General features: G+C 35.2%; 1 protein-coding gene across 4 annotated transcripts in view; it reads left to right on the forward strand.

Moving 5' to 3' along the window:
* The window catches only part of CPED1 (cadherin like and PC-esterase domain containing 1), a 315,286-nt gene that overhangs the window by 120,222 nt on the left and 169,157 nt on the right, over positions 1 to 25,907 (forward strand). For all 4 annotated transcript variants that reach the window (XM_054495963.2, XM_063667799.1, XM_063667800.1 and 1 more), the window contains 5 exons: positions 17,751 to 17,893; positions 19,241 to 19,313; positions 20,510 to 20,677; positions 21,787 to 21,891; positions 23,471 to 23,640. In XM_054495963.2, the coding sequence (XP_054351938.1) occupies positions 17,751 to 17,893; positions 19,241 to 19,313; positions 20,510 to 20,677; positions 21,787 to 21,891; positions 23,471 to 23,640 (659 nt within the window). The remainder of the gene's footprint in view (positions 1 to 17,750; positions 17,894 to 19,240; positions 19,314 to 20,509; positions 20,678 to 21,786; positions 21,892 to 23,470; positions 23,641 to 25,907) is intronic.

Genomic DNA, 25,907 nt, shown 5'->3' on the forward strand with positions numbered 1-25,907 from the left:
TTAAATAACTTCTGATGACAGGAAAATATATTGGAAGGAAAAAATCACATAAAGTCAGCAAACGAGAACAAAAACGAAGAGGAAAAATCTACTTGCCTAAATCTTTTTGAAATCCTTAAAAGAAGAGATTATGCTTATTCTTTATTTATGTAGGAAACAAATCTTCAGTGCCTGGCATAGTACCTAGTATTCAGCAGATTCAGGGAGAGAGAAATGGATTAGAATAGAGACTCCACTCATCAAATTGCTGAAAAGAATAATTAGTAATAAAAATAACTCCTTTACAAAGTGGTATGTGGGTGCAAAGTAATAACAGTGAAAATAATGGCAGTAATTGTCTCCAAAAATTAATTGCTTTAATGCTTAAGTTTATTACAGAATATGTACTCGATGGGGAAGTTAAATGATTTTAACACTTTTACTTTGGGTATAGAAAAAAAGTAAGTTTTTACCAGTACATTTTGAAACTTATTAAATGTATATCATTTTTGAGATTTTTATTAACAATATCCTTTATTCCTTGAGATCTGTCTCAAAGGCTGACAAATTCTAAATATAAAATATCCTCAAATGTGCCAACTAGGTAAAACTGATTTGTCTGCTAAAGGAAGACAGGGTTTTGCTCCCTTCAGGAGAAAATCTGACTTGCATTTGTCTTATGTGATTTATTCATTGTAAGTTTAAAATGAAATACAGCCTTTTTCCTTCCATATATTAAAATGTGGTTTCAAATTTAGAAGAAACAGCAATCTTTTTTCACTAAGGAAGCCTACATAGCTGTGAGATGGAGCAAAACAAGTAGTGTATTGCCCCCAAGTGGTCTTTTTTGCTATTGTACAAATAGTCTGAGCTGTCCAATGGCAAGATGAAAACAGGCAAAAATGCTTAGCAAAGCATGGAGCATTTTTCCCCCATTGGATTACACATATTTATTTTTAAAAAGTTATTTTATAACCCATACTTAGTAAGAAAGCTATGCTTTTAAGTAGATTGTGAATGATGATAATTCCTCAGTACAATTTAAATTACCTAGGCCACACAATTATTTGGAATGATTTCAGGATTTGCCAGCCACTGGACATTGTTTTTTCACTTAAGAACATTTTGTAAAATGTAATATGCAGTGCTATTAAAGAATGATATCCCTCAGATGACTATATGTTAAGAAAATTCATTCCTCCAGCTCAAATTCATATCATAAAATATAATAATCTTATTTTTTTTCTATGGAAAAGTTAAGCCTATTAGTCATAAACTTGTGAGTATACATTTAAGTGAAGAAATGTACATTTGATAATGATTTTTTTCGTATAAGGAAATTCAATGATATTTTCTAGAGCTCTTTCTCCTCAAGGAATTTACTTGAGAGTGGTATAAATATGCAAAGTACACAAATATAGGATACTTTTATGGAATATGGAATGTTGACTTTACTTAGAAGAAATGACTTATAAACATGCTATACTGTCTTATGTGTAGGTCATACAAAATATGTCAGGGATGTTGGACTGATTTCCATAAAACTCTAGTCTAAGCCAGTCACCACAAGCTCAAAAACACCACCCTGTCCCATTGCCCAAAAATTAAGACCTAAACTTTTTTCCATGGAAAAACAACAACAACAACAAAAAAGATTTTGCAACACATAGTTTTAAACTTACTACACAATACCAGTTTTAAAATTACTATACAGTTAGAGCTGGCATTTTATACTTAACATGTAAGACTGCACTACTGTACCCATGAATCTTTTGTGTTACTTCTATTTGATTACAACCTGAGCCTCAAATCTGCTGCTAACTGGAATTCCTTTAAATTATCTACATGACCTGATATTATGATATAGAACTGAAAATTTGCATTTTATTTCTCTGAGTGCTACTGAGGCAGCAGAAATGGATTCTCTCCCAGGATTCTTCAGATATATTTTGTATTCTCTACCTTCTGCAACATAAAGACGTGTTTCTTTGCTTTTGTTAGATCTCTATGGAGCGTCTGCCTATAGGGCGGTCATTCTCTCATTGCCTCACAGACTGACACAGAGCATTCCTATACACATCACTCTGTCTTCTTTGTCTCAAAACAATTTGTCCTTTCACTCCCTATTCCTAGCCTGTAAAAGCAGCTCTTAGAAGCTCGATGAAGCAAGTCTTTAAAATTTAGAGAAAGGGACTTCAAACAGGAGAGGAAATTCCAAGCACCCCTTTATTTACATATATATCCGCATCCATATGCACTATGTTTCCCCTCTACATCAGCTTCTTCATATGTGGTCTCTAGTTTTCCGGAATCTAACAGTTCCGGGTACCATAGCCTCATCAATCTGTTTAAAAAACATACTGTTCCAAACTGATGCTTTGGTAGAAATTTCTAGTAGAATAACTTCTGAATAACTTCTACTAGAAAATTTTTCAGATATATTTGAAAGGTATAAGAATTTTTCTATGTTCTTGATTACTCAGATTATCTACATGAAGAATATTTGTTCAAATCACACACAGAGAAATCATTACTTTAAACTCAGAAGTCACAGAAGAAAAACATTATGCTAAGGAAATATATTTCATTTTCATGCCTTCAAGGAGTTACTGTTAAAGAAATGTGATTTTAAAATATGAATAGGACGATGATTACATCCTTTCAGGCTGGGTAATAAGCAAATATCCAATTGCATTTTTACTTTAAAGGAGAGAGAAATAAATCACCAGCATTAGATCTATAGCACTAGATATGCAGGAAAGAAAAGAAAAATCCCAAGCCATACTTCTACAGGTCTGGGGATGGGTGTGCAGTAGGAAAGTCCTTGTACAAACTCTATGACCTTAGACAAATCTGCTTACATCTATGGACCACTTTCCATGTCTATAAAATAGGGATGGTTTTCCTATGAGTTAAATTAGCGTTTTGATTCCTGCTACAAGTATTTACCGGCTACCTCTTATATGCTAGACGTTATGTTAGGCTCCAGTAGCATAGCAGGAAACAAGGCAAAGTCCCTGCCTTTGTAAAGTTTATTCTTGTATGGAATGACAGATGAAAAACAGATAATGAATTAATTATACACATATAAAGAAATTCAGATAGTTACAGGTATTTAATATATCTAAGAATGAAGTGAACAGGATGGATGTTGACTAGGAACTAACTGGTCTGCCCACTTTATGAGAGGTAGAAAGATTGCCCTGTATAGGTGATATCTCAGCTGTAATTCTGTGATGAGACTAAGTGCCATTTGAAGAGATGACAGTGAAATACTCCCAGCAAAAGGACAATTCCAAAGGTAGGAGAGTCTTCACATATTCACAGAATGCCACAACCACTGACTGTGTAACATGTTGAACACAGGGTGACTGGTAGAGAGACTGAGAGAAAGGCAAGAGCCCAATCACACAGGAGTCAGGAAAGGTAAGAAATTGAGTTTTTTCCCTATGGGCAAAGGTATGCCTGTAAAAGATAGTGAACACGAGGTTATCATAATCTGATTTACTTTTTAAGCCCATTCTGCTGCTGTGTGGAGAACAGATTGAAGAGAATTGTGAACAGAGGCAGAGAAACCAGTTGCAAGGCCATTCAGGGGTCCAGGTGAGGAGCATGGTGGCTTGATCTAGGTTGGTGAGATGGTAGTCTAAAAAAGGAGAAAAGTGGATACGTTTTGAAGGTAGAAACAAGAATTGGTGTTGGGGTGTGAGAGGCTAAAGAGAGAGGGTTCAAGGATGACTCTTCAGCCATTATTTGAATGGTGATGCCACTGACTGAGAGATCAGATGGGGGAGCAACCAGTCAGGAGGAGGAATGGGAAAAAGACATGTGAAATGAGGAGATGGAGAGGCACACAGGTTCCTGTTCATACAGCAGCTTACCTATTGAGTCTGGTTCTTATTCATCTACCCCTTCTCAGGCCTTGTTTGCTCTGTAACCTGACTGAACACCCTACCAGAAAATTTCTCTCCTGGACAATTTGGTGATTATTTTTCCATTCACTTCCTCTCTCTGCCTTTCTTCTCCCCAGTCACTGCAACCCCTGTTTCCAACAGAAGTATCCTACCACTTCTAAACGAACAGAAGAATAACTGTAGCTATTTGCCCATCCTAGTGTGACAGGGAGGTTCCCACAGCTCCAGGTACCATTGCTATAAAAACAGCCCTGGCAGAGGTGCCTGTTTCTCAGCCACCATAAAATCAGGGGTTATTTTCAAACAGATGGTGCCTCAAATCACAAGTCTAATCTTTTGAAGGATAGTAGAGTGGTCCAGTGTGATGTATTCAGATAAGAAGGTGAGAACATGCTTAGGAAAATGCTTACCCTAAAAAGGGTTCAATCTATTCAATGTTTGGGATGGAAGCCAGAGTGAAGGTAGAGAAGTTTGAAACGAAGAACTCAAATCAGAATCAGCAAGCCTTAAGTTGCTTGTAAGCACTGAAAATAAAAAAGAAAAAACACATGAGGTTCTTAGATCACCTTCTCCATATGAGAGGTTCGTGTGAGAAGGAGATGCAGGCTCCATTTCAAAAAGAGGAGAAATGAAGACAAAATTTAAACAATGATAAAAGGTAAATTGAATCAGTCAGCGTTTGCAGAGCAAATCACCTCTGAACTTAGTGACTTCAAATAAAACAATTATTATTTCTCATGGTTCTATAAATTGTCTGGACCAGCTCTCCTCATCTCTATATGCAGATGGTGGCTAAGCTTGGCTGGGTAGTCTAGCCTGCCTTCACTCATGCTCCTAGATATTGGCTGGGTATCAGCTAGGGCCATTGGGATGACTTGGCCATGTGCCTGTCATCATCTTGTAGTCCTTTTCAAGTTTTTGCTTGTATAGTAGATTGAATGGCCACCCCCAAAAGGATATGTCCATATCCTAACCTCCAGAACCAGTGAATATTACCTTGTTTGGACAAAGGGCCTTGGCAGCTGTAATTAAATTAAAGATATAAACATTAGATCTTCCTAAATTATCCAGATGGGACCTGTGCATGTCCTTGTAAGAGAAAGTCAGAGATTTGACACAGAAGAGAAGACACACAAAGGAGAAGACACATCTTCACATCTTCACTCATGTGAAGATGAAGACAGAGATTAGAGTTTTGCACCCACAAGCCAAGGAATGCGAACAACCACCAGGAGCGGAAAGAGGCAACGAATGAATTGTCCCTAACAGCTTTAAGAGGGAACATGGCCATGTGGACATCTTGATTTTTGGACTTCTAGCCTCTAAAACTTCAAGAGAATAAATTTCTCTTGTTTTAAGTTGTCAAGTTTGCAGCAATTTGTTACAGAATTCCTAAAAAGCAAAAGGAGTTTACATCACATTTGCTAAATATCTCGTTGGCCAAAGAACATCACATGGATAAGCCAAGATTAAAGGGGTGAAAAAATAGACTCCACCACTGGATGTGAGAAGCTGCAAAGTCACACTGCAAAGGGGTGTGCATACTGGGATAGGAAGAATTTGTGACCATTTTTTTGCAAACTGCCACACTAACGAAAGACTTTCATGTTAGGGTAGATTACCAGCAGATTTGGCAGGATGTAATTTAAATGTGAGAATAGGGAAATATTTAAATTGGGGGCAAAGGAAAACAAGAGAAGTGGGAAGTGGGAACGAGTATCTTGACTGATGACTTCTCGACTAAAAGAGAAGTAAGTTTATAATGGTTATATATCCTTCATCAAGTAAGGTATAGAAACAGTATAATTTCACCCACAATAAATTGGTTGAAAATTCATGCATTTAATCTATCTCTTTTTGCATATATAAGTTTGTTCATATGATCATGGAGCTAAAACAACTCAAGGAAAAGCAATATTGAATATTTCAGTAATCATTCGCAGCTAATTCAACTCAGTCGTACTCCAGAATTGTTTGGGAATTCTTACTATGTGCTGGGCCATGTGAAGAAAGACTCAAAGAGAAATATTTGTTCTTGCTTTCAAGGAACCCTCCAGTGGGGGAGAGATATATATTTATAAATAACTCTAACACAGGGCAGAATGCAAGGCATGACTCACAGTTGCAGAGATAGTGAAGAGTAGGAGAGAATTATTCAGGCTGGAGAAAGTGAATAGGTTTCATAGAATGGATGGTATTTTAGCTGGGCTTGGAAGAATGAGTTAGGGTTTCTTTAAAAATGAAGAGGGATGTTTACATTTGCTTTGCCAAGACAGCATGAATCATGCAGGTGAAAACATAGGTTATAGTCTTGGAACTATAAACTGCCTTATTTGGCCAGAATTTGAATGTCTGTAAGAGAAGGGAGAATCCTAGGGTGGCCTGAGGTGAGAGGGATGGGGAAGGAAGAGAAAAAGACACGGGATTTGTGGAGTTGGTTAGACCAGATGAAGATATACTGGAGATGAAACCTGAAGAGTTTGAATTTCATGGAATGTAAAATGTAAAGTGACACTACTGTCATTTGACACTTCTGAATGTATTCTCAGATATTATTTGAAACTTTTTTTTTTTTTCTTTGAGACAGAGCCTCTTTCTGTCGCCCAGGCTAGAGTGCAGTTGCACCATCTCGGCTCACTGCAACCTCCACCTCCTGTTTTCAAGTGATTCTCTTGCCTCAGCCTCCTGAGTAGCCGGGACTATAGACGTGCACCACCATACCTGGCGAATTTTTCTGTATTTTTTGTACAGATGGCCTTTCACCATGTTAGCCAGAATGGTCTCGACCTCCTGACCTCGTGATCCGCCTGCCTCAGCCTCCCAAAGTGCTGGGATTACAGGCATGAGCCACCACGCCCAGCCTTATTTGAAACTTTTAAGAAACCTAGGAGATAGGTTGATGTTTCTATCCACTCTATGGATGAGGAAATAAAAATTCATGATTTAGTGAAGAGGACAGAACTAATAAATGTGGTTAGGATTGGGACTCAGATCTCCGGTGACTAAAATCTCTCTTAGTTACCACTGACAGCTTATAGTACTGCTCTGCATTCCCCCATAAAGCTTGTTGACTGCTGAACCCAAGAGCTCAATGCCTGAGGCAAAGATGCTACCTTCAAGTTTGTCCCTTACACCCTTGAGTCTATGCCTACCTTCATGAACTGATGAACTGTAAGTGCAAAAAGAGACAGACTTGCTTCTGTAAAAGCAGGTCTTTATATTCATATTTATAACATCATCAATATAGGACAATCGAGTTAAAACATTTCAGATGAATTAAATGTGGGTATAACAATTTTCAAAATTTGGGGGGAAGCTGTAAAACCTAGAATGATTCTGTCCTGGGATTTCTTTGCAAGTGTGTTTGTGTTCTTGGTCTAATTGCAGTTAAGTCCATGCCTATGGGTAAAGTTTCTGTAAGTTAGATGACTTGCAATTCCAATTAGTTCACCCATAGTCAAAGGCCTTGGCCATATGTCAAAAGATTGACAAAGGAATACAGGTTTAATTCTTTTTTATTTTTTTAAAAAAGTTTAAGAATTGGGTGTATCACTTTTTGAGTTCTCATATAAAAATAATGCACTTTTACAGTAAAAAGGATAAAGGTACTTCTACTGTTTACTGTGTGCATAAATGTACGTGTGTGCATAATCGTCTATTGATTAATTGTTATGTCCTTCAAGCATGAATGAATTAGCACCTTATAGTTTTATATGCTGACTTGGAATGTTCAAGGTAAGTTCAGCTACAATTGATTCATATCCTTTTGTAAATGTTGGGGACTTCTGTTCTTTATGAGCAGGGGACTGACATGATTGGAACTGGCCTTCATAAAGATGACGACTGGCAGCAATGGAAAAAAAAAAATTGAGGGCAGGGAAGTCAGTAGTCAGTACTCAGGGCACATGGAGATGACATGAATTTGGGCTATCTAGCATTATATTTGACTAGATGCTAAATCATGAACTTTTAAATTATGCATAATTAAGCATAATTGAAAATAGCCCATGTAAAAGAATGAAATATTGTTTGGTGTGAGAGAGGTGTAAGGTAACTGACATGAGAAAGGTGTGAGAGAACAGCAGAGAGTTGTCATAAATTTCCTTGGATTCAACAGACTTTAACACTACAGCCACTTAAAAGTTAGGGCAAATTGCTCTATCATGTTCTTTATTGTACAACCAGAACCCATTTTTTTTTAATGATGAATACATTTCCTTTTCTTTTGTGATTGACCAGGAGACTTAATAAGACCTAAAATAGATACCCTGCATAAAATATCCAGAATATAAATTGAAAACATTTTCCCTTTTTACTTTCTTACTTGTTTGAGAGTATTTAGAGATATGAGATCGGTATCTTTCTGCCAAATGAATCCTTATTTGCAAATTTTTGTACTGCCTGTAACAAATATTACTTAGTAAAAATATTGCCAGATTTCAATGCCATCTTCTAGTCAAGATAATTAATAAAATAGGGATTGTTTTCAAACGAGCTGTCAGACAGTATTTTATTGGAAGTTCAAAGAAGGCTTGGTTTTAACTTTAATAGAAATAGTTGTGACCTGCTCAAACAATGGCATTCATATAAAGAAAATGAGCAGGCATATACGTAGAGAGTTCAATGATAAAATCTTTACAACTTTAGCTTTTGCTCTTTGCTGTTAAATCTCTCTGCTCCTTTATATCCCACTGAGAGATTCCAGAAGGGATAATAAAGAAAACCTGCCAGTTTTCTAAGAAGGTTGAATATAATGCAATCAAGGGTCTATCATTCAAAGCAAATAATTAAATTTTTATTCTATTCACAGCCTTTTGTATTTCTGTACTCTGCTTCTGAATAATTCCCTTATATGCTTGTGGGAGAGTTTAAAGTTTTCAGCTGTGAAACTGATTAAATTGTATAGAATCTACATTCTGAATTTCCAAGTTTAATATATGCTATAAAGTTTAGGGCTGTTAAGAAGTACGAATGAGTAAAATTGTACATGTCACTGGAAACAGAAAACTTATTTAAATTTTGGAGTTTTTAATATAATTCCAAGGAATGAGTAAAAGTATCCTAATTTAGGTTCAGCCAATTTGGTTTTCTGTGGTTTACCCTAAAGCAAGCCAATTTTCAGTGAACTAAAACAAATGATGAGAATATTTATATTCTTAAATCATTTGAGTTAACATGAATTTTTTTCTTGATCTAGGCAATTTGATTTAAGTTACAAAGAAATATTCTTAGTTTTTCCAAAAGGTAGTTAGGCTACATAAATTCTCAAGTTGTTGAGTTGTTAATTGTGTGGGTGTAAAGGCATGTGCTTGAGAATTGTGACAGTTTCAAACATATTTTAGATGAAAGTAAAAATACAGATGATTCATTCTTCTGGATTTCAGGGTCCATCCATAGTCCTAAACCTAATATGATCAAAAACACAAAGGCAGAAGTAATGCTGGGGTTTTGCAGCAAAGCAGATTGGCTTCAATACCCATATTGGTTGCCCCCAGCTGTATAACCTTAGGCATGTACCTTGCATTCTCAACCCCAAGTTTCTTCATCTATAAAATGAGAATGATGAGTACCATCTTCATAGCATTGCTATGAATACAAACAAAGCAGTGCATGTAAAATGCACAGTGTCTGCCACATACTCAGCTTGGCTAAGGGAAGTGTTTATTATTAAATACAACATAGAAACTCTCTCTCTCTCTCTCTATATATATATATATATGTGTGTGTGTGTGTGCGTGTATATATATATATACATACAAACACACACACACATATATATATATTTGAGATGGAGTCTCGCTCTGTCACCCAGGCTGGAGTGCAGTGTCGTGATCTCAGCTCACTGCAACCTCTGCCTCCCAAGTTCAAATGATTCTCCCACCTCAGCCTCCCGAGTAGCTGGGATTACAGATGAGTACCACCATGCCAGGCTACTTTTTGTATTTTTAGTTGAGACGGGGTTTTGCCATATTGGCCAGGCTTGTCTTGAACTAATGACCTCAGGTGATCCACCTGCCTCAGCCTCCCAAAGTGCTGGGATTACAGGCATGAGCCACCACACCTGGCTAAATTATATTCAAATACAACATGTGCATCAAATTAAAAAATTATATCACTACTTAGGTTTGTAATTTAGTCATTTTTCTCCATTTCTCTAATCTTTTTTTCTCTTTTTCTTCTATTGTTAAAAATCTGGTTTTTTTCCTTCTAAATCACCTTTCTCTTCCAAGGGTCCAGGATGTTCACTAGCACTTCATTTTTGGCCACAGCTCTCTCAGACGCATTTTGGAGTGGAGGCAGGCAGCCATATCCAGAGCTGGGTGTCATATGCCTTTGGAGATCCCTGATGACTCCCCAAGGGGCTCAGAGGCACATGGACAATTTTGAGAGGGTCAATGCCCAGAACTTCACCTCTCATATGGATCATACATTCAAACTTTCTAAAGTTTGATCTTGCTGAAAAGATACCTCTAAAGCAGTTTGTTCTTTCCCATTCTTTTTATACATCCTTCTGCTCTTCAGAAGAAAGACCCAGCTTTTGCTGGCTCTGATATTATAATGATGGTTACTTAAAGGTGAAAAAACATTTGCCAAAAAAAAAAAAAAAAAGAAACAGACAAATTTAACTATGTTGTTCTTTAGAGCAAGTGAAGGATGCTAATCACTAGGTAACAAATCCTTCACAATTCAGGTTGTTTTCAGTTCTGTGTTTTTAACAAGATTGAATATTTCATGATAAACCACTATGTAATTTTTAACATATACCTTGGAGGGAGTTGAAAGAACTGAGCCATATTGCTATAACTAAACCCTACCATCCACGTCTGTGTATTTATGTGAACAAATTTTCTTCATGCTTATATTTAAAATAATATTAATACTGATGCTGAAGTCTTCTTGTTCTAGCATTAAGTGGCATTCTTTTAATGGATATATGAATTAATTGAATAAAAAGAAACCAGCTGGGCGCGGTGGCTCACACCTGTAATCCCAGCACTTTGGGAGGCTGAGGCAGGCAGATCATGAGGTCAGGAGTTCAAGAACACCCTGGACAACATGGTGAAACCTGTCTCTACTAAAAATACAAAAATTAGCTGGGCGTGGTGGTGCATGCCTGTAATCCCGGCTACTTGGGAGGCTGAGGCAGGATAATCACCTGAACCAGGGAGTCAGAAGTTGCAGTGAGCTGAGATTGTGCCACTGTACTCCAGCCTAGCTACAGAGCAAGGTTCTGTCTAAAAAAAAAAAAAAGAAAAAGAAAAAAACCATATCTATCTGAGAGATTGCATTAGGTCATTCTTGTGTTGCTGTAAGTATCTGAAACTGTGTAGTTTATAAAGAAAAGAGGTTCAATTGGCTCACTGTCCTGCAGGTTGTACAGGAAGTATGGTGCAGGCATCTGCTCAGCTTTTGGAGAGGCCACAAGAGGCTTTTACTGAAAAGAGAAGGCAAAGGAGGACCAGGCATCTCACATGGTGAAAACAGTAGCAAGAGGGATTGGCCGGGAGGCACCACACTTTAAAAACTAGATCTCCTGAGAACTCATTCACAATGACAAGAACAGCACCAAGCCATGAGGGATCCGCCCCCATGACCCAAACACTTCTCAACAGGCCCCACCTGCAACACTGAGGATTACAATTCAACATAATATTTGGTGGGGACATATATTCAGACAAATCAGAGCTGCATTTCCAATACAATTTTACTTTTTATTCTATAAATTATTTAATATGATTTGTAATGTATTTCTCTTGTTCTGACTAATTATGTACAACCAATAATTTTAACTATTTGGAAGGACTTTTTTTTTTTTTAACGTAGAGCCATACGGTCACTGAAATTCTAAAGTTTAAATTTACAAACTTTTTTTCTATTGAGAAATATAGGACAATCAAAAAAAGACATTTTTTCGAGACGGAGTCTCGCTGTCGCCCAGGCTGGAGTGCAGTGACACAATCTCGACTCACTGCAAGCTCCGCCTCCCGGGTTCAAGTGATTCTCTTGCCTTAGTAGAGACGGGATTTCACCATGTTGGTCGGGCTAATCTCTAACTCCTGACCTCGTGATCCACCCGCCTCGGCCTCCCAAAGTGCTGGGATTACAGGCGTGAGCCACTGCGCCTGGCCCCAAAGATTTTCATATATAAAAATATTAGGATGAAATTCTGAGGTATTTGGATTACTTCAGATTCATTTTAAGAGTTTTGGCCGGGCGCGGTGGCTCATGCCTGTAATCCCAGCACTTTGGGAGGCCAAGGCGGGCGGATCACGAGGTCAGGAGATCGAGACTATCCTGGCTAACACAGCGAAACCCCGTCTCTACTAAAAATACAAAAAATTAGCCAGGCGTGGTGGTGGGCGCCTGTAGTCCCAGCTACTTAGGAGGCTGAGGCAGGAGAATGACGTGTGTGAACCCAGGAGGCGGAGCTTGCAGTGAACCGAGATTGTGCCACTGCACTCTAGCCTGGGCAACAGAGAAAGACTCCATCTCTAAAAAAAACAAAAACAAAAAAAAAGTTTCACAATAGGCTGAGAGACACACTGGTTAGGTCAAAGTCAGACAGATTCCCGTTGATTTTGAAAAAGACAAAATAATAATATGAATTGATATCAAAACAATAGACTTAAATTCCAGCTGTATTACAAATAGGTAGATTTGAATGCATCCTTATTGGCCCTTTAATTTGGGCAAAGAACATGGAGTCTTGGATTTTATATATTTAATTAAGTGCCCTTAGCTTTACCCATGGATATAGGTGGGTCTGAGCTCTTACCTCATCCTTCATTTTAAGCATTGACTAAAACCTGAAATGATCATCCCTTAGATTTTGTGTTCTATCATTGATTTGCCCTCTTTTCTAGCTCATTCTTATCAGTATTCAAGCTTGCTGTTGATATTTCACGTCCTAAAAAAATGAATAAAAAATTCAAGGATAAAAAGGTGTTCAAGAACAAAACAGAGACTAAAAGTAGGTGGCATGAAAATAGAAAATATTTCCACTATTTGTGGGAACTGAGAAACAGAGTAATGAAGGGGTTATTTTTTGTTTCATTTTCTTTTGCAAAATTTCTAACCTTGAAATAATTGCTTTTGGGGACTTCGGTGTTATAAAATTAGCAAGTGGATAAACATGATAATTGGAGAAAATGCAGCTGTGAAGACTGCAAAGTTATTTTTAAAAGTTTGAATTGTAGTCATATACATGTAACGTGAAATGTATCATAATAATTTCTAAGTGTATACTTTAGTAGCATTAAGTATTTTTACACTATTGTGCAACCAATCTCTAGAACTTTTTACACAACTGAAATTATATACCCAGTAAACATGTCCCCATTTCCCCCTCCTCCCAGTCCCCAGCAACTACATTCTACTTTCTGTTTTTATGCATTTGACTACTCTAGATACCTCATATAAGTGGAATAATCCAGTGTCTTCATGACTGGATTATTTCTCTTAGCGAGTATTGTCAAGGGTCATTCATGTTGTAGCATGTGTCACAATTTCCTTCCTTTTTAAGGCTGAATAATATTTGTTGTAGGCATATACTACATTTTGTTTATCCCTTCATCTACTGATGCATGTTTGGGTTGCCTTCAAATGTCAATAATGCTATTATGAACATGGGTGTGTAAATATGTCTTTGAGACCCTGCTTTCAATTATGCTGACTGTATACCCAGAAGTGGAATTGCTGGATTGTATGGTAGTTCTATTTGTAATTTTTTCAGGAACCACCAAATTGCTATTCAAATGGCTGCACCATGTTACTTTTCCACCATCAAAGCACAAGGATTCGTCTCTTAATATCATTACCAATGATTATTTTCTGTTTTGTTTTTGTTAGTCACCATCCTAATGGGTGTGAAGTAATATCTCACTGTGGTTCTAATTTGCATTTCCCTAATGATTAGTGTGATATTGAGCATCTTTTAATATGACGTTGGTACAAAATGACCTTAAGTACCAATATTCCCTCATCTGACTTAAGTACCAATATTCTTTAATCTGAGAAGATGAAAAGTTCTTTGACACACAGTAACATCGAGAGAAACCCTGGTATACTTTAGTAAGGTGCAATGCTGTTAAACATGACATTCTGCTATGGTTTCTCATTCAAGAACATTACTTTGAAAAACCCTAATATTAGTAAATCTTTCATCCTCCATTCTAACTCATAGATTAAATTTTCTTATCTCTAAAATTCTCTCAAACAGCTGTAGGCTTCTATTCTTCAAAGGTTTTATTACAAGACACCAGAAAAATGTATATTCTCCCTCTCATGAGATGGGAGCAAGAGATAAGCATGCCATCCTGAGGAAAGTGATGTTACCCAGAAACTGCAGTAAGGTGTTTCTCTTATCAAGGTATCTGTGGTTTCTGTAATGTCATAGGTTTGTTTATTCAGCAATATTTACTGAATACCTACTTAGCATTAGGCACTGGAATCCAGAAGATAAAATGGGACAGTTCCTGACCTAAAACAAAACAAAACAAAACAAAAAAAACAACTCACAGTCTAGCAGAAAGAGCAGACAAGAAGGTTGGCAAGTTTAACACGGAACAAGCGACATGTGTTGACATTGAGATCAATTCACCCAAGCAAGGTCTTATGGGAGGATGGAGAGAAATAATGAGGCGGAACCCAGAACATAACATGGGAGGAGTTGTAAAATATGTGGTGGAATGAAGTAGGTAACAAGGATACCTTGGAAAAGATATCAGACATGATCAAAGTTTTTCTATATACCTTTAAGTGCATTCTGTTGCTCTTGTCCTTCCATTTTTAATTAATTGAAAATTTTAGTCCATCCACTTGTATCTGAATAAGTTGCTTGAATGGATCAATGCTGTAAAAATGTAAATACCTTAATAGTTATTGCTTGAATTTTACACAGGTACAAACAAATGATGGTGCGTTAGCTGACTGGTTTTACAACCATGATCTTACAAAGTCATTTTCTATATAATTTATTTTGCCCTAAAATTTACACTGAAGGAAGAAAATTTATAGTTTATAAAATAGTTTCCTGTCATGTTAAAAGTTACAAGATGTTCTTTTATTCATATTTATTTTATGGCCAATGTACCGATTTCCTTGCGAACTTATATTCTCACATTTATTTAATTCAAAAACATTAATTGGAAGTGTTGATATGGAGAGAAAGAAGTCTCCTTAATATTTGAGTTCATGGCTTGACTGTTTTAAATTAGCAGCAAAGGTGAAGGTGCTCCTTCAGGTATTTGTGAGTTAAGAAAGTGCATGGGTGAAATTGTTCAGGTTCTGGTGGCATTTGAATGGAATTAACATCAAATAATTTCAGATTTGTCATTGTCTCATGAGATCATTGAGCATAGTTCTGTCATTCTGCACTGAGACTCTCAGAACTCATGTAATTTGACCAAGGAAATACAATTAGAGTAACAAATTGCAATGTAACCGGACACTCACTTAGTTCACTTAGTTAGTCTAAGTGAGTTAGTTACAAGAACTGATAAAAGTTGTGCCTTCTTTGGGAGACTTTGAAAGTTTATGGTTTTTAAAAAATTCATATTAAGCACTTGCATGATTCTACTTTCATTTCTAGCATATGTAGTTTCCTTGCCACTATACTGAATGAATTAAAAAGAAGGAATCACACTTATCTGTATTTTTTTTTTTTTTTTTTTTTTTTGAGACGGAGTCTCGCTCTGTCACCCAGGCTGCCGTGCATTGCTGTGATCTTGGCTCACTACAGCATCTGCCTCCCTGGTTCAAGTGATTCTCCTGCCTCAGCCTCCCAAGTAGCTGGGATTACAGGTGTGTGCCACCATTCCCGGCTAATTTTCATATTTTCAGTAGAGATGAGGTTTCACCATGTTGGCCAGGCTGGTCTCGAACTCCTGATTTCAGGTGATCCACCCGCCTCTGCCTCCCAAAGTGCTGGGATTATAGGCTTGAACCACCATGCCCGGCTGTCTTGTTTTAATTAATAAAAAATAAAAGGAGCTGACATGTACTGAATACGGATGTGATGGGTGGTGAAATTCGTTATGTACATTCTCTCATTTAATCTCAGCAATACCTCTATAAAGTAGGCACTGCTATTAATCCCACAAAGTCTCACAACTTTGGCACAAAACCAAAATTGAACCTGGACCTTTTTACCTCTAGAGTCTATAGAGATAATACCTATGTACTATGCAACTTGTCTCCCAAAGCACAGAACACAGGGCTTTCTAAAGGCTACAGTTCTCTAAAAGTTGAATTGAATGGCATCCCATATTTAAATGCTCACTGTTACATTAAGAAATTAAGAAATAATCATTTTCATTTTAGAGAAATAAGTACAACCCTAAGACATTAATTTGCTAATTATTCTTCCTCATGGAGATATAATCTTATAATTTATCTTATTTATCTCATATGCTACATAGACATTTCCAACTTTCATATATTATTAACCTTAACCTCTGTGATATTCAGGTAACATTGAAATAGAAAAATGCAACAATGTCACACATAAACCTTTCTACATAATATGGTGAAAGGAATGAAATATGATGAGTTACTTTTACTTGGAAAAACATAGTGTTACTCTGCTTTGAATCAAGGGTGTTAACATTTTTAGTGTTAGCAATAATTTGTTTTCTTTCAATCATACAATTATTACATTTATTTTCCTTAGTAAAATGGAAAAACATCCCAATTGCCAAATACTAATGACGCATTCTTAGGGTCTCTATGTGTAATCTTATTAGGTTTCTGTTTTCAACTGGAAAGTTTATGAAGCCAGTATTTGTTTATCTTGGGGGAATTTTGCTTGTGCATTGAGAATACACATTTACCATTTTTCCACAGGCAATCCAGGCCAATATTTGTCCTTCTTTATCATAGCAACAAAAGTTTTTCACTTTGCAATCCTGTGTAGTCTGGATAGATTTAGTCTGTTTTTCCAAAAAACATTAATAGAATACCTGCTGCATGTTTTTTCAAAAAATATTTTTTGTTCTTCATCTTTAAAAGAGTATGTTTATCCAGAGAAAGTTTATGAATCAATATGAGATTTGTTTTATATTTTTAAAAAATATTCACTTGAACTTTGATATGAAGCATCCTCAAGAGGTAGTTTTGTTTTTATTATTTTAATATTTAAGCAAATAAAAACAGCTATTTGTGATACTAACAATTGTGTTTTTAAGATGACACAATTGAGCTTCATTTCCCCTTTTTTGTAATACTGCCCTATCACATGAAATAATTAAGAATTAAAACATTGACAGGACACTGGGATTCTCTCAGAGTCTTTTCTGGTTGTCTAGATCTTGCACAGAACAATGGCATGAGGAAGAAACAACTTTGATATATTTATTTTTGTTCTAATATGCCCCCAAAATTGATAATAATAAAAAACTAACATTTGAATTTCATACTTTAACATGACTTTCAAATACGTTTTCTTCTAATTTGGCTTCACATCTCTCTTGTTGGTAGATATTAATCCCAATGTAAAGAGAAGGACACAAAGATTCGGAGCAGTGGGAGGCAAGCCCAGCTTACCTAGTTAGTAGAGTTACAAATGAAACTTTGGAGTTCTGATGACAAGACTTGCATTTTCCATGATTAGATGCTGTGAAATGAGGAAAATAAAATGGACTAAGCATTTCTAAAGAAATTTAAATTACAAGATATTTAAACCTTTCTCTTTCAATATACCTGTATCTGAGATTACCAAACTTACTGATTAGGTGGGGGTGGGGTTTGGGTGTGACAAGTAGAAATAACCTAGAGCAGTCCTTCAAATTGGTCACCTTGAAAATGATAGACAAACTGAGGCTATTGTTTTAACACGTGAATCCTTTACTTTGTTCACAGCTGCAAACATTTTTTGAGACATTCCTGAGAGCCAGTTCACCTCAGCAGGCTTTTGATATTATGAAGGAAGCAATTGGCAAACTCCTGCTAGCGGCTGAAGTATTCAGTGAAACATCTACTCTGGGACCAAAGACCTTCCATAGGTAAAAAACAAATTTTAATTTAAAAAAAAGAAAAGAAAAGAGAGAAAGAAACCTATCTTTTAAAAATTGGTGGTGGAAATGTACCTTAATTATCATAAGTAGGTGGTACTTGGAAAATTTTATGTCAATATACAAATATGATCTAAACATATGTGGCCATATTTATAGATCCTAAAACTTTAGAACATGTGACAGACTCAGTAGTATCTAAATAGTGGTAACAAGAAGTAAAGTACACATTTTCAAAGTTAATCTTTTAATTGCAGCCCCCTTTTCAAGTGCAACTATTTCTATCATAGATACTTGGCATTGACTAGGTATAATTTTACTTATACATAATAAATTTCATTCTCAAATATCCCACTGATTTCATAATGCAGAGGAGAAAATGAAGAACTTTATTAAGAAAAATCAGTAACTCCTATTCCCATATCTGTTTACTTGAATATAACTTTTATTGCCTTTGTTCTAAGGAAATGTTAAATCTAGTATGTCAAAAAGTGGGGGAAGCACATCAATTTAAACCTTATCATAATTTATATGTGAATAAGTACCTAGCATGTAGGAGTAGGAGAGTTTTCTTCTTCGTATTTAGGTTTCCATGGATTAACTTTATTGCTTAGTTTAATGTGTTATGAATATTTAGGTATATTTTTATTTTCTGTAAGAAATAAAACAGAATCCAAATACAAAAATTTATCACATGTAATTTTACATTATCCAAGCCACTGCTCTTTTTAATTAGTAGACATATTGAAAATTAACAATAGTGATTATTAATATGACACCAAATAAGAGTAAATGTAGCAAGAGAATATAGTTTTTATTATTATTATTTTACTTTAAGTTCTGGGATACATGTGCAGAATGTGCAGGTTTGTCACATATGTATACATATGCCATGGTGGTTTGCTGCACCTATCAATCTATCATCTAGGTTTTAAGCCCTGCATGCATTAGGTATTTGTCCTAATGCTTTCTCTCCCCTTGCCCCCCACCCCCCAACAGTCCCCGGTGTGTGATGTTCCCCTCCCTGTGTCCATGTGTTCTCATTGTTCAATTACCATTTATGAGTGAGAACATGCAGTGTTTGGTTTTCTGTTCCTGGGTTAGTTTGCTGAGAATGATGGTTTCCAGCTTCATCTATGTCCCTGCAAAGTACTTGAACTCATTCTTTTTTATGGCTGCATAGTATTCCATGGTGTGTATGTGCCACATTTTCTTTATCCAGTCTATCATTGATGGGCATTTGGGTTGGTTCCAAGTTTTGCTGTTATAAATAGTGCAGTAATAAACATACATGTGCATGAGTCTTTACTTTTATGGTACCTTGTGTTTTCATGTTAGATGCAGATTCTGCTTTCAACTTCTAACTTTTGATATTGGTTATGGCAGTTTCATGTACCCTGTAGTGCTCCAGGTCAGTATGCCAAAGGCCTCATGTGAGCTTCTACCTTGTGGTGAAAGATCAGTGTGTGTGTGTTGTTGTTGTTGTTTTCATTCATAGTAACCAATCAATAAATAGCAATTTGCAAAAGTAATGTAGGCTTATATTCACTGTGGTTCAGAGAATTAACTAGTATGTGGAGAAACTATGAGTCCAATCCTGCCTATGTGTCTCTGTAAAATAAACATGAATTTTTCTATGGTTCAAGTACTATTTGTGAAATAAATGTGGTATGAAGTCAAGTATGCATTAAAGGAAAAAAGAGGATGTGTGGATAATAGAAAGTAACAGATTATCTGGCGTATTTACATGAGGTTATAAAAAGATAACTTTTATTTTTTACATATAGATATTTAGTTTAAAATTGGTTTATAGTTAGTTTAAAAAAACCATGGGAATTTTTGAAATTTTTTTTCTGATATAGATATGTGTAGAGTGAAGTGTTTTTGCCCATTTTGATTCTTTTCCTTCCTCTCAAATTAAATACACTCATTCATATTATCTCCCCCAACATATTTTTTTTCCTCTAACATAGCTCTTAGAGGCAAAAAGATAAAAAATAATTTATTAAATTAGTTTATAGAAAGTTCTACCTTGGAATACAGGATGGGAAAAAAGGAAGAAGGGGAAGATAAAATTATATATAAGTAGAATATAGCTTCGTATAACATTTCTATGTCCTCAAACTATTATTCCGGTAAACCAATTACATTATAGATGGCTCAGACATTTGGTTAAATAATTCCAAGATTTCTCCATAAAAATTTAAAATTTTATTAATTGACACTTTAAAATACTCATTTTTTCATTATTTTGCATGCATACCTAATAATTTGTATTATGCTTTTTAAAATCTGTTGTTCAGAAAGAAATGTTATGTATTATCTTCCATGAAAGCATATTCTTCAGCTATAAAGGGTATTGAGATAAACTAATGTGACTTTATATTAGTTAATTTTCTTATACTGTACATTAAATAATTGTGTCTTTAAATTGTATCTTTAAAAAAACATTACTCACATTTATAAAACTGTTGACTTCCAAAAAGACCACTAGATGTCAGTTCTGATCTATAATCCAACAGGAAATAAATCATGTCTTAGAAGTAATTCCATTGTCTTAAAAGTAAATCGATGAAAAATATTTGCTGTGTTTTTGTTCTTTCAAAGGTACACGAGCATTTAAATTTTCAAGATTATAATAACATGGATTTTGAGGACCAAAATACAGAAGAATTCCTTTTAAATGACACTTTCAATTTTCTCTTCCCTAATGAATCATCACTTTCCATATTTTCTGAGATATTTCAGAGACTTTATAGATCAGATGTTTTTAAGGTAAGTGCACATTTGTGTACTGATAAATTTTTTTTCAAGTCATTCCTTAGAAGGTGTCATTCTCTTTATTGTGCAATTCAGCAACTTGATAATTCACTTCAAATTAATTGGTATCTATTATATCACACTTCTTAATTTTTTTCTGACCTCTGGACTAAGATTATTTTTATGTCAACTAAGTATGTAAGTGACTGATTATGATAAAATTATGGGTTGAAAATTGAGTATAGTGTTCATAATTTCTTATTTTTTCTTTTTGTTTTTCTTTTTTTTTTTTTTGTGAGACAGAGTCTCGCTCTGTCACCCAGGCAGGAGTGCAGTGGCACGATCTTGGCTCACTGCAACCTCCGCCTCCTGGGTTCAAGAGATTCTCTTGCCTCAGCCTCCCAAGTAGCTGGAACTACAGGCATGCACCACCACACCCAGATAATTTTTGTATTTTTAGTAGAAACGGGGTTTCATCATGTTGGCCAGGCTGGTCTTGAACTCCTGACCTTGTGATCTGCCTGCCTCAGCCTCCCAAAGTGCTGGGATTACGAAATGTTTGTGGATATTATGAATAATATGTATTGTATGCTACAGAATACTTTTTTATTTTTTAATTTTTTTCTTTCATCTTATAAGTTCAGAGGGTACATGTGCAGGTTCGTTACATGTATTATAGTATACTTTAAAAGAAATGTTAGAACTCTTTGGAGGCAGTCTAGAATAGCAGTGAGTGCTCCAGATTGACGTCAGAGGACTTGAATTATAATACTATTTTTTTTAAGCATTCATATCTATTGTCACATTTGGGCAAATGCCAATGAATAGAGCAGAGTGCTTCAAAATAACATAGATTGATTTTTATAACACGTTAGCATCTCCCCAACCTCACTACCAAAGCATCATTGAGCTATTTTATCCAGGTCCTCCCTGTCAAATATGAAGTTTTCTTATATTCAGACACCACTGTGACAAGTTGAAGTTGCTATGTATTATTTAACATTAATTAGCTCAGTTGTTTATAGAACTCAAAATTTGATTGGTTTATGAAATGGGAGGTAATTGGGTTGAACATGGTTTGACTTTTTAACAATTGCTTAAGTTCTTTCCCCCTACCAATACAGGGTGAAAACTATCAAAAGGAACTAAATCAGTGTCTATCCTTAGAAGAAATTAACTCAATTATGACTTTCATAAAGGAACTTGGAAGTCTGGGACAATTCCAACTGGTAAAGCAAAAGTGACATTTGATTCTTTCTTGGTGACTGGGATTAGAGTAGATCACCGTAAGCTACCTGATTTTGACATCAAACTAGATTAAGTATTTCTTTCAGAAACAGAAATCTTTATAAGCTACTTTGCTCTTTTCAGAGATCTAAGTAGCAAAATGAGCAAGATTTATATGCATTACTTTAAGAGTTTGCAAACAATATGTGACTTATTAAAGGTAAAAGAATATGGGATTAGCATAGCTGCCAGAATTTGACAGTTCTCAAGGGGAAAATGCCAACATTTTTCTGAAGAAGTTTTACTTTTAGCTTCAGAACATTTACACGCAACCAAAAGTTATTTCTGCTTATTATACCCTTGTTATTTCTGCTTATTATACCCTTTTTGTTTTTGTAAAATCATATAGAGTTGAAAATAATATTTTAGAAGACTGCCTAAACCTTAATTTCTTATAACTCTTTATCAAACTTCAAAGAAAGAAAATGTAAATAATTATAACTTTTACTGGCTTATATCTTTTAAAAAAGGCATTCATTTTATCTTCCATGTATTTTGTTAATTTCTTGGTTAGTATCAAAGGATAATTTATTAAATGTGAAATGCATGTTTAATACTTGTTTTCTTTCCAGTTCTGATACTTATATAGACTAAAATGATTGGTATTTTTCCACCTAAGATTTGTTTATATGAAATATCTTCTTGAAATAGCATTCTTAATCATAAATCATTTCTTATTACCCTGATGTTTCACTCAAGTTTTTAATCTTACTTGTAAAAAGTATATGTGTATATATATATATGTATATACATACGTACACTACTTGTATGAGTTTAATCAACTTACTAAGTTAATTAAGGAGTGTTTGGTACTCCTTTTTGTAATTTGGTCCCAAATTTTGGAGGATTCACAGTAAGCTAATTTCCCCAAAGATAATTGAGTTGGCACAATATCATTTTAACTATTTTAAATGTATAAGTATTACATTCACGACAGTTTGACTTAATACTATAAAAAGATAATAAAAGGGATCTGGCCTCGTTCTTCAAGAATTTATAACTTTAGATACTGTTAATATGGAGAACATTTCTCACCATAACTTGAGGAAGAACTAAATAATTATTTTGCAAGAGAAAGAGAAAATTCCAGTTTCCTGGTTCTCACAGTAGAAAGGAGATAACCACAGATTTTTATTTGCGGGGGAAGGAGGGGAAGATTAATATTTCTCACTCTGACATAATTCATTTGTAACCCAAGAGGCTCTCTCATTCTTCCTGCTGCCTAACTCTGTTATTCAGGTGTCTTCTGGTATCTGTAACAGGAAAGAGAAATCTGCTTATATTCAATGAAAAGAAAAAAAACTCACCCTATTTGGAAATATGATAATCAACAAAATTAGTTTCTTATAAAAAGTGGCATTTACATCAACAACTTCACAGAAAACTAATTTATGGTACTGACCAATGGATTTTTAACAAATATCTGATTTTTTAAATAAATGACTAAGTATAAGGCTGTTCATAGTAATACTACATTATAATTTGTTTTCCATAACTTATGCTGATATTTTGTGTTCTCAGCTCTTCCCATCTACTACTCCTGGGATTCAGTCACTGATGCATGAATTTTATGATGTGGCAAATCCTGTGGGAAATCCTGGCTCAGTCCTGACCCAATACTGGTCTCTTTTAAAAGTATTTGAACAATTTCAGTTCATGAATAAAAAGACACAGCCACTTCCACTGGAATGGTAAGATAGCCACAAATTTGAATTGTACAATCCAAAAAATCTCTAGTTTACAGATTGATTTCAAAAGGCTTTGCCTATGTTAAAGCAAGCAGCAACAACAAAAAAGTGTGTCCAAATTTCCATGCTCAGGAAAATAAATGTCTTTAAACATTGAAACCATAATGATTCTAGTGGTCTTCAAACACTTTAATAAAAATGTATCCAACAGTTTTTTAAACCAACATGACTTGACTCCACTATAATGTTTAGAATTGAAAGTTTCAATCTAGTTTTCTTCTGTGATATATATTCTTGAATTGTGAGGGTATCAGACAGAAGTAATTAGGTGAGATGTGTTTTATGAACCATCAGTCAGAGTGGCAGCTTGAGACAGTAAAATTATTTATTTAGAAAGTTTTTGAGGTGTGACTTTTTTCTGAGCAAAACCCATTGAATGTATATACATATGTTCTGTCTTTGTCACAATTGATTCCTATTTTGGTTTCAGAAGGTAGAACTTTGGGGTTTTTCTTTTTTTAGAAGGTAGAATCTCAGAGGAAAATATTTGGATAAGATAAAATTTCCCACCTTCACTTCCATTCTAATGAGAGGTAGTAATTAGGGAATAAGAGAGAACTGAGACAGATAAAATTTTACCTCCACTAGTTAGGGAAAAGGGGCAACACCTAAGGTTTTTTCTGCTTCTCTTTTATATGGATGGAATTACGGGAGCATTTGACTTTTCTACTGGCAGCAAAACAGAAATAAACCTAAACCTCCTAGGGAGATGAAAGACTAAATGGCCCTGCCATAATCATTTAAGTCTTTTGCAGTCACCCTAGGCCATGGCTTCAGCTCTATTGACTTACATTTCACTTCTTTCTGCTCAGGATTATAGTGAAAACAGTTCTATAAAAACTTTATTTTTACAGTTCAAAAATTTGAATAATCATATATTTGAAGAATTCTTAGGACATCTCCCGGGATCAGAATTCACTTTATTTGCCATGGCTTTAAGAAGCTGGTTTTATTTCCTCAATACCTGGAAGTAGTAGGCCCAGCAGAAGGTTTTGTTTATGTGTTTGAAAATTAGGTTTTAAATAACATACTTCAGAGACACTTTGTACTTTACATGCACTCAAATAATCTAAGACTGTCTCATTTATTATAGATGGGTGAAAAACAGACTTGATTTCCACAGGAAGCTATTTCAAAGTTTTTTTTTTTTTAACTTTGAGGAAGTTCCCTGAAGATACTCAAACTTTGGAAAGTTTGTTCCCAAGCAAATTTTTCTCAAGCGCCATGTATGTTGTAAGGTTAAGCAGTGTTCTGATCTTAAATTTAGAAGATTGAATTCTCTTCCAATAAGAAAATTTACTAATGGTCAGTGTTGAGTATAGTTGGAAAGGGTAAGGACTTTTTTGAATCACAGAGACTATATTCAAAAATCCCAACTTTAGAATTTATGAAGACAGGTTTGAACCCCTCTGAGACTCAGTTTTCTTATCTGCAAAATATACATTATACTATGAACTATGTATATTTCAGTATGATTACATAAAATAACTTTCATTTGCTACATAGCATCTGATATGCTGTAGCACAGGTAGATGGTAAATATCAGTATACTTTTCTTTCCATGTTTCTATTCAATAATCATTTTAGCTTCTATAGTGGGGGTAATGTTTTTTTTGTTGTTGTTGTTTTTTGTTTTAATGGGAAAAGCAAGACAAGTTTGAAATATTTAAGTTAATAGTGAGACAAGTAAACCTTACTATGTTTGTCAACAAGCAATTAGTATATTGCTAATTTCATTTGCATTCAAGAAAAAAATTCCCAAATCTAATTATCTTCAAGGTTACCAGTGAATGTGTATATATTTAATTATCATTCATGCCATATTGCAATGAGGATGCATGTTATATACCTGTTCCAGATGAGAAAATGAAGTGCTAATAAGATGGGTTGTTTGCTGGGGTTACAAAGCTAATAGAAATAGAGTTGGAATTAGGACCCTAGCCTTCTCATCCATGGCCAAGTGCTTTGGTCCAGGGCTCATTGATGATCCAGTACATCACGCAGACAGGGAGGCCATCATTGTCCTTATCTTCTCAATGGTTACCACAGTTTTTTTCTATAGAAAATGTCAACTTTATGGATGTACATTACCTGTGTTCAATGACTTCATCTTTCCTTTTAAGGAAAGATCATTGTCTTGTAGCAATGAAGTGAGAAAGTCAGGAAAGCATGACAATACTCGGTAATAGTTACATGTTTGTCCTGAGGCT

Source organism: Pongo pygmaeus, chromosome 6 (assembly GCF_028885625.2).
Source record: "Pongo pygmaeus isolate AG05252 chromosome 6, NHGRI_mPonPyg2-v2.0_pri, whole genome shotgun sequence".
In the NCBI taxonomy this organism is placed as follows: Eukaryota; Metazoa; Chordata; class Mammalia; order Primates; family Hominidae; genus Pongo; species Pongo pygmaeus.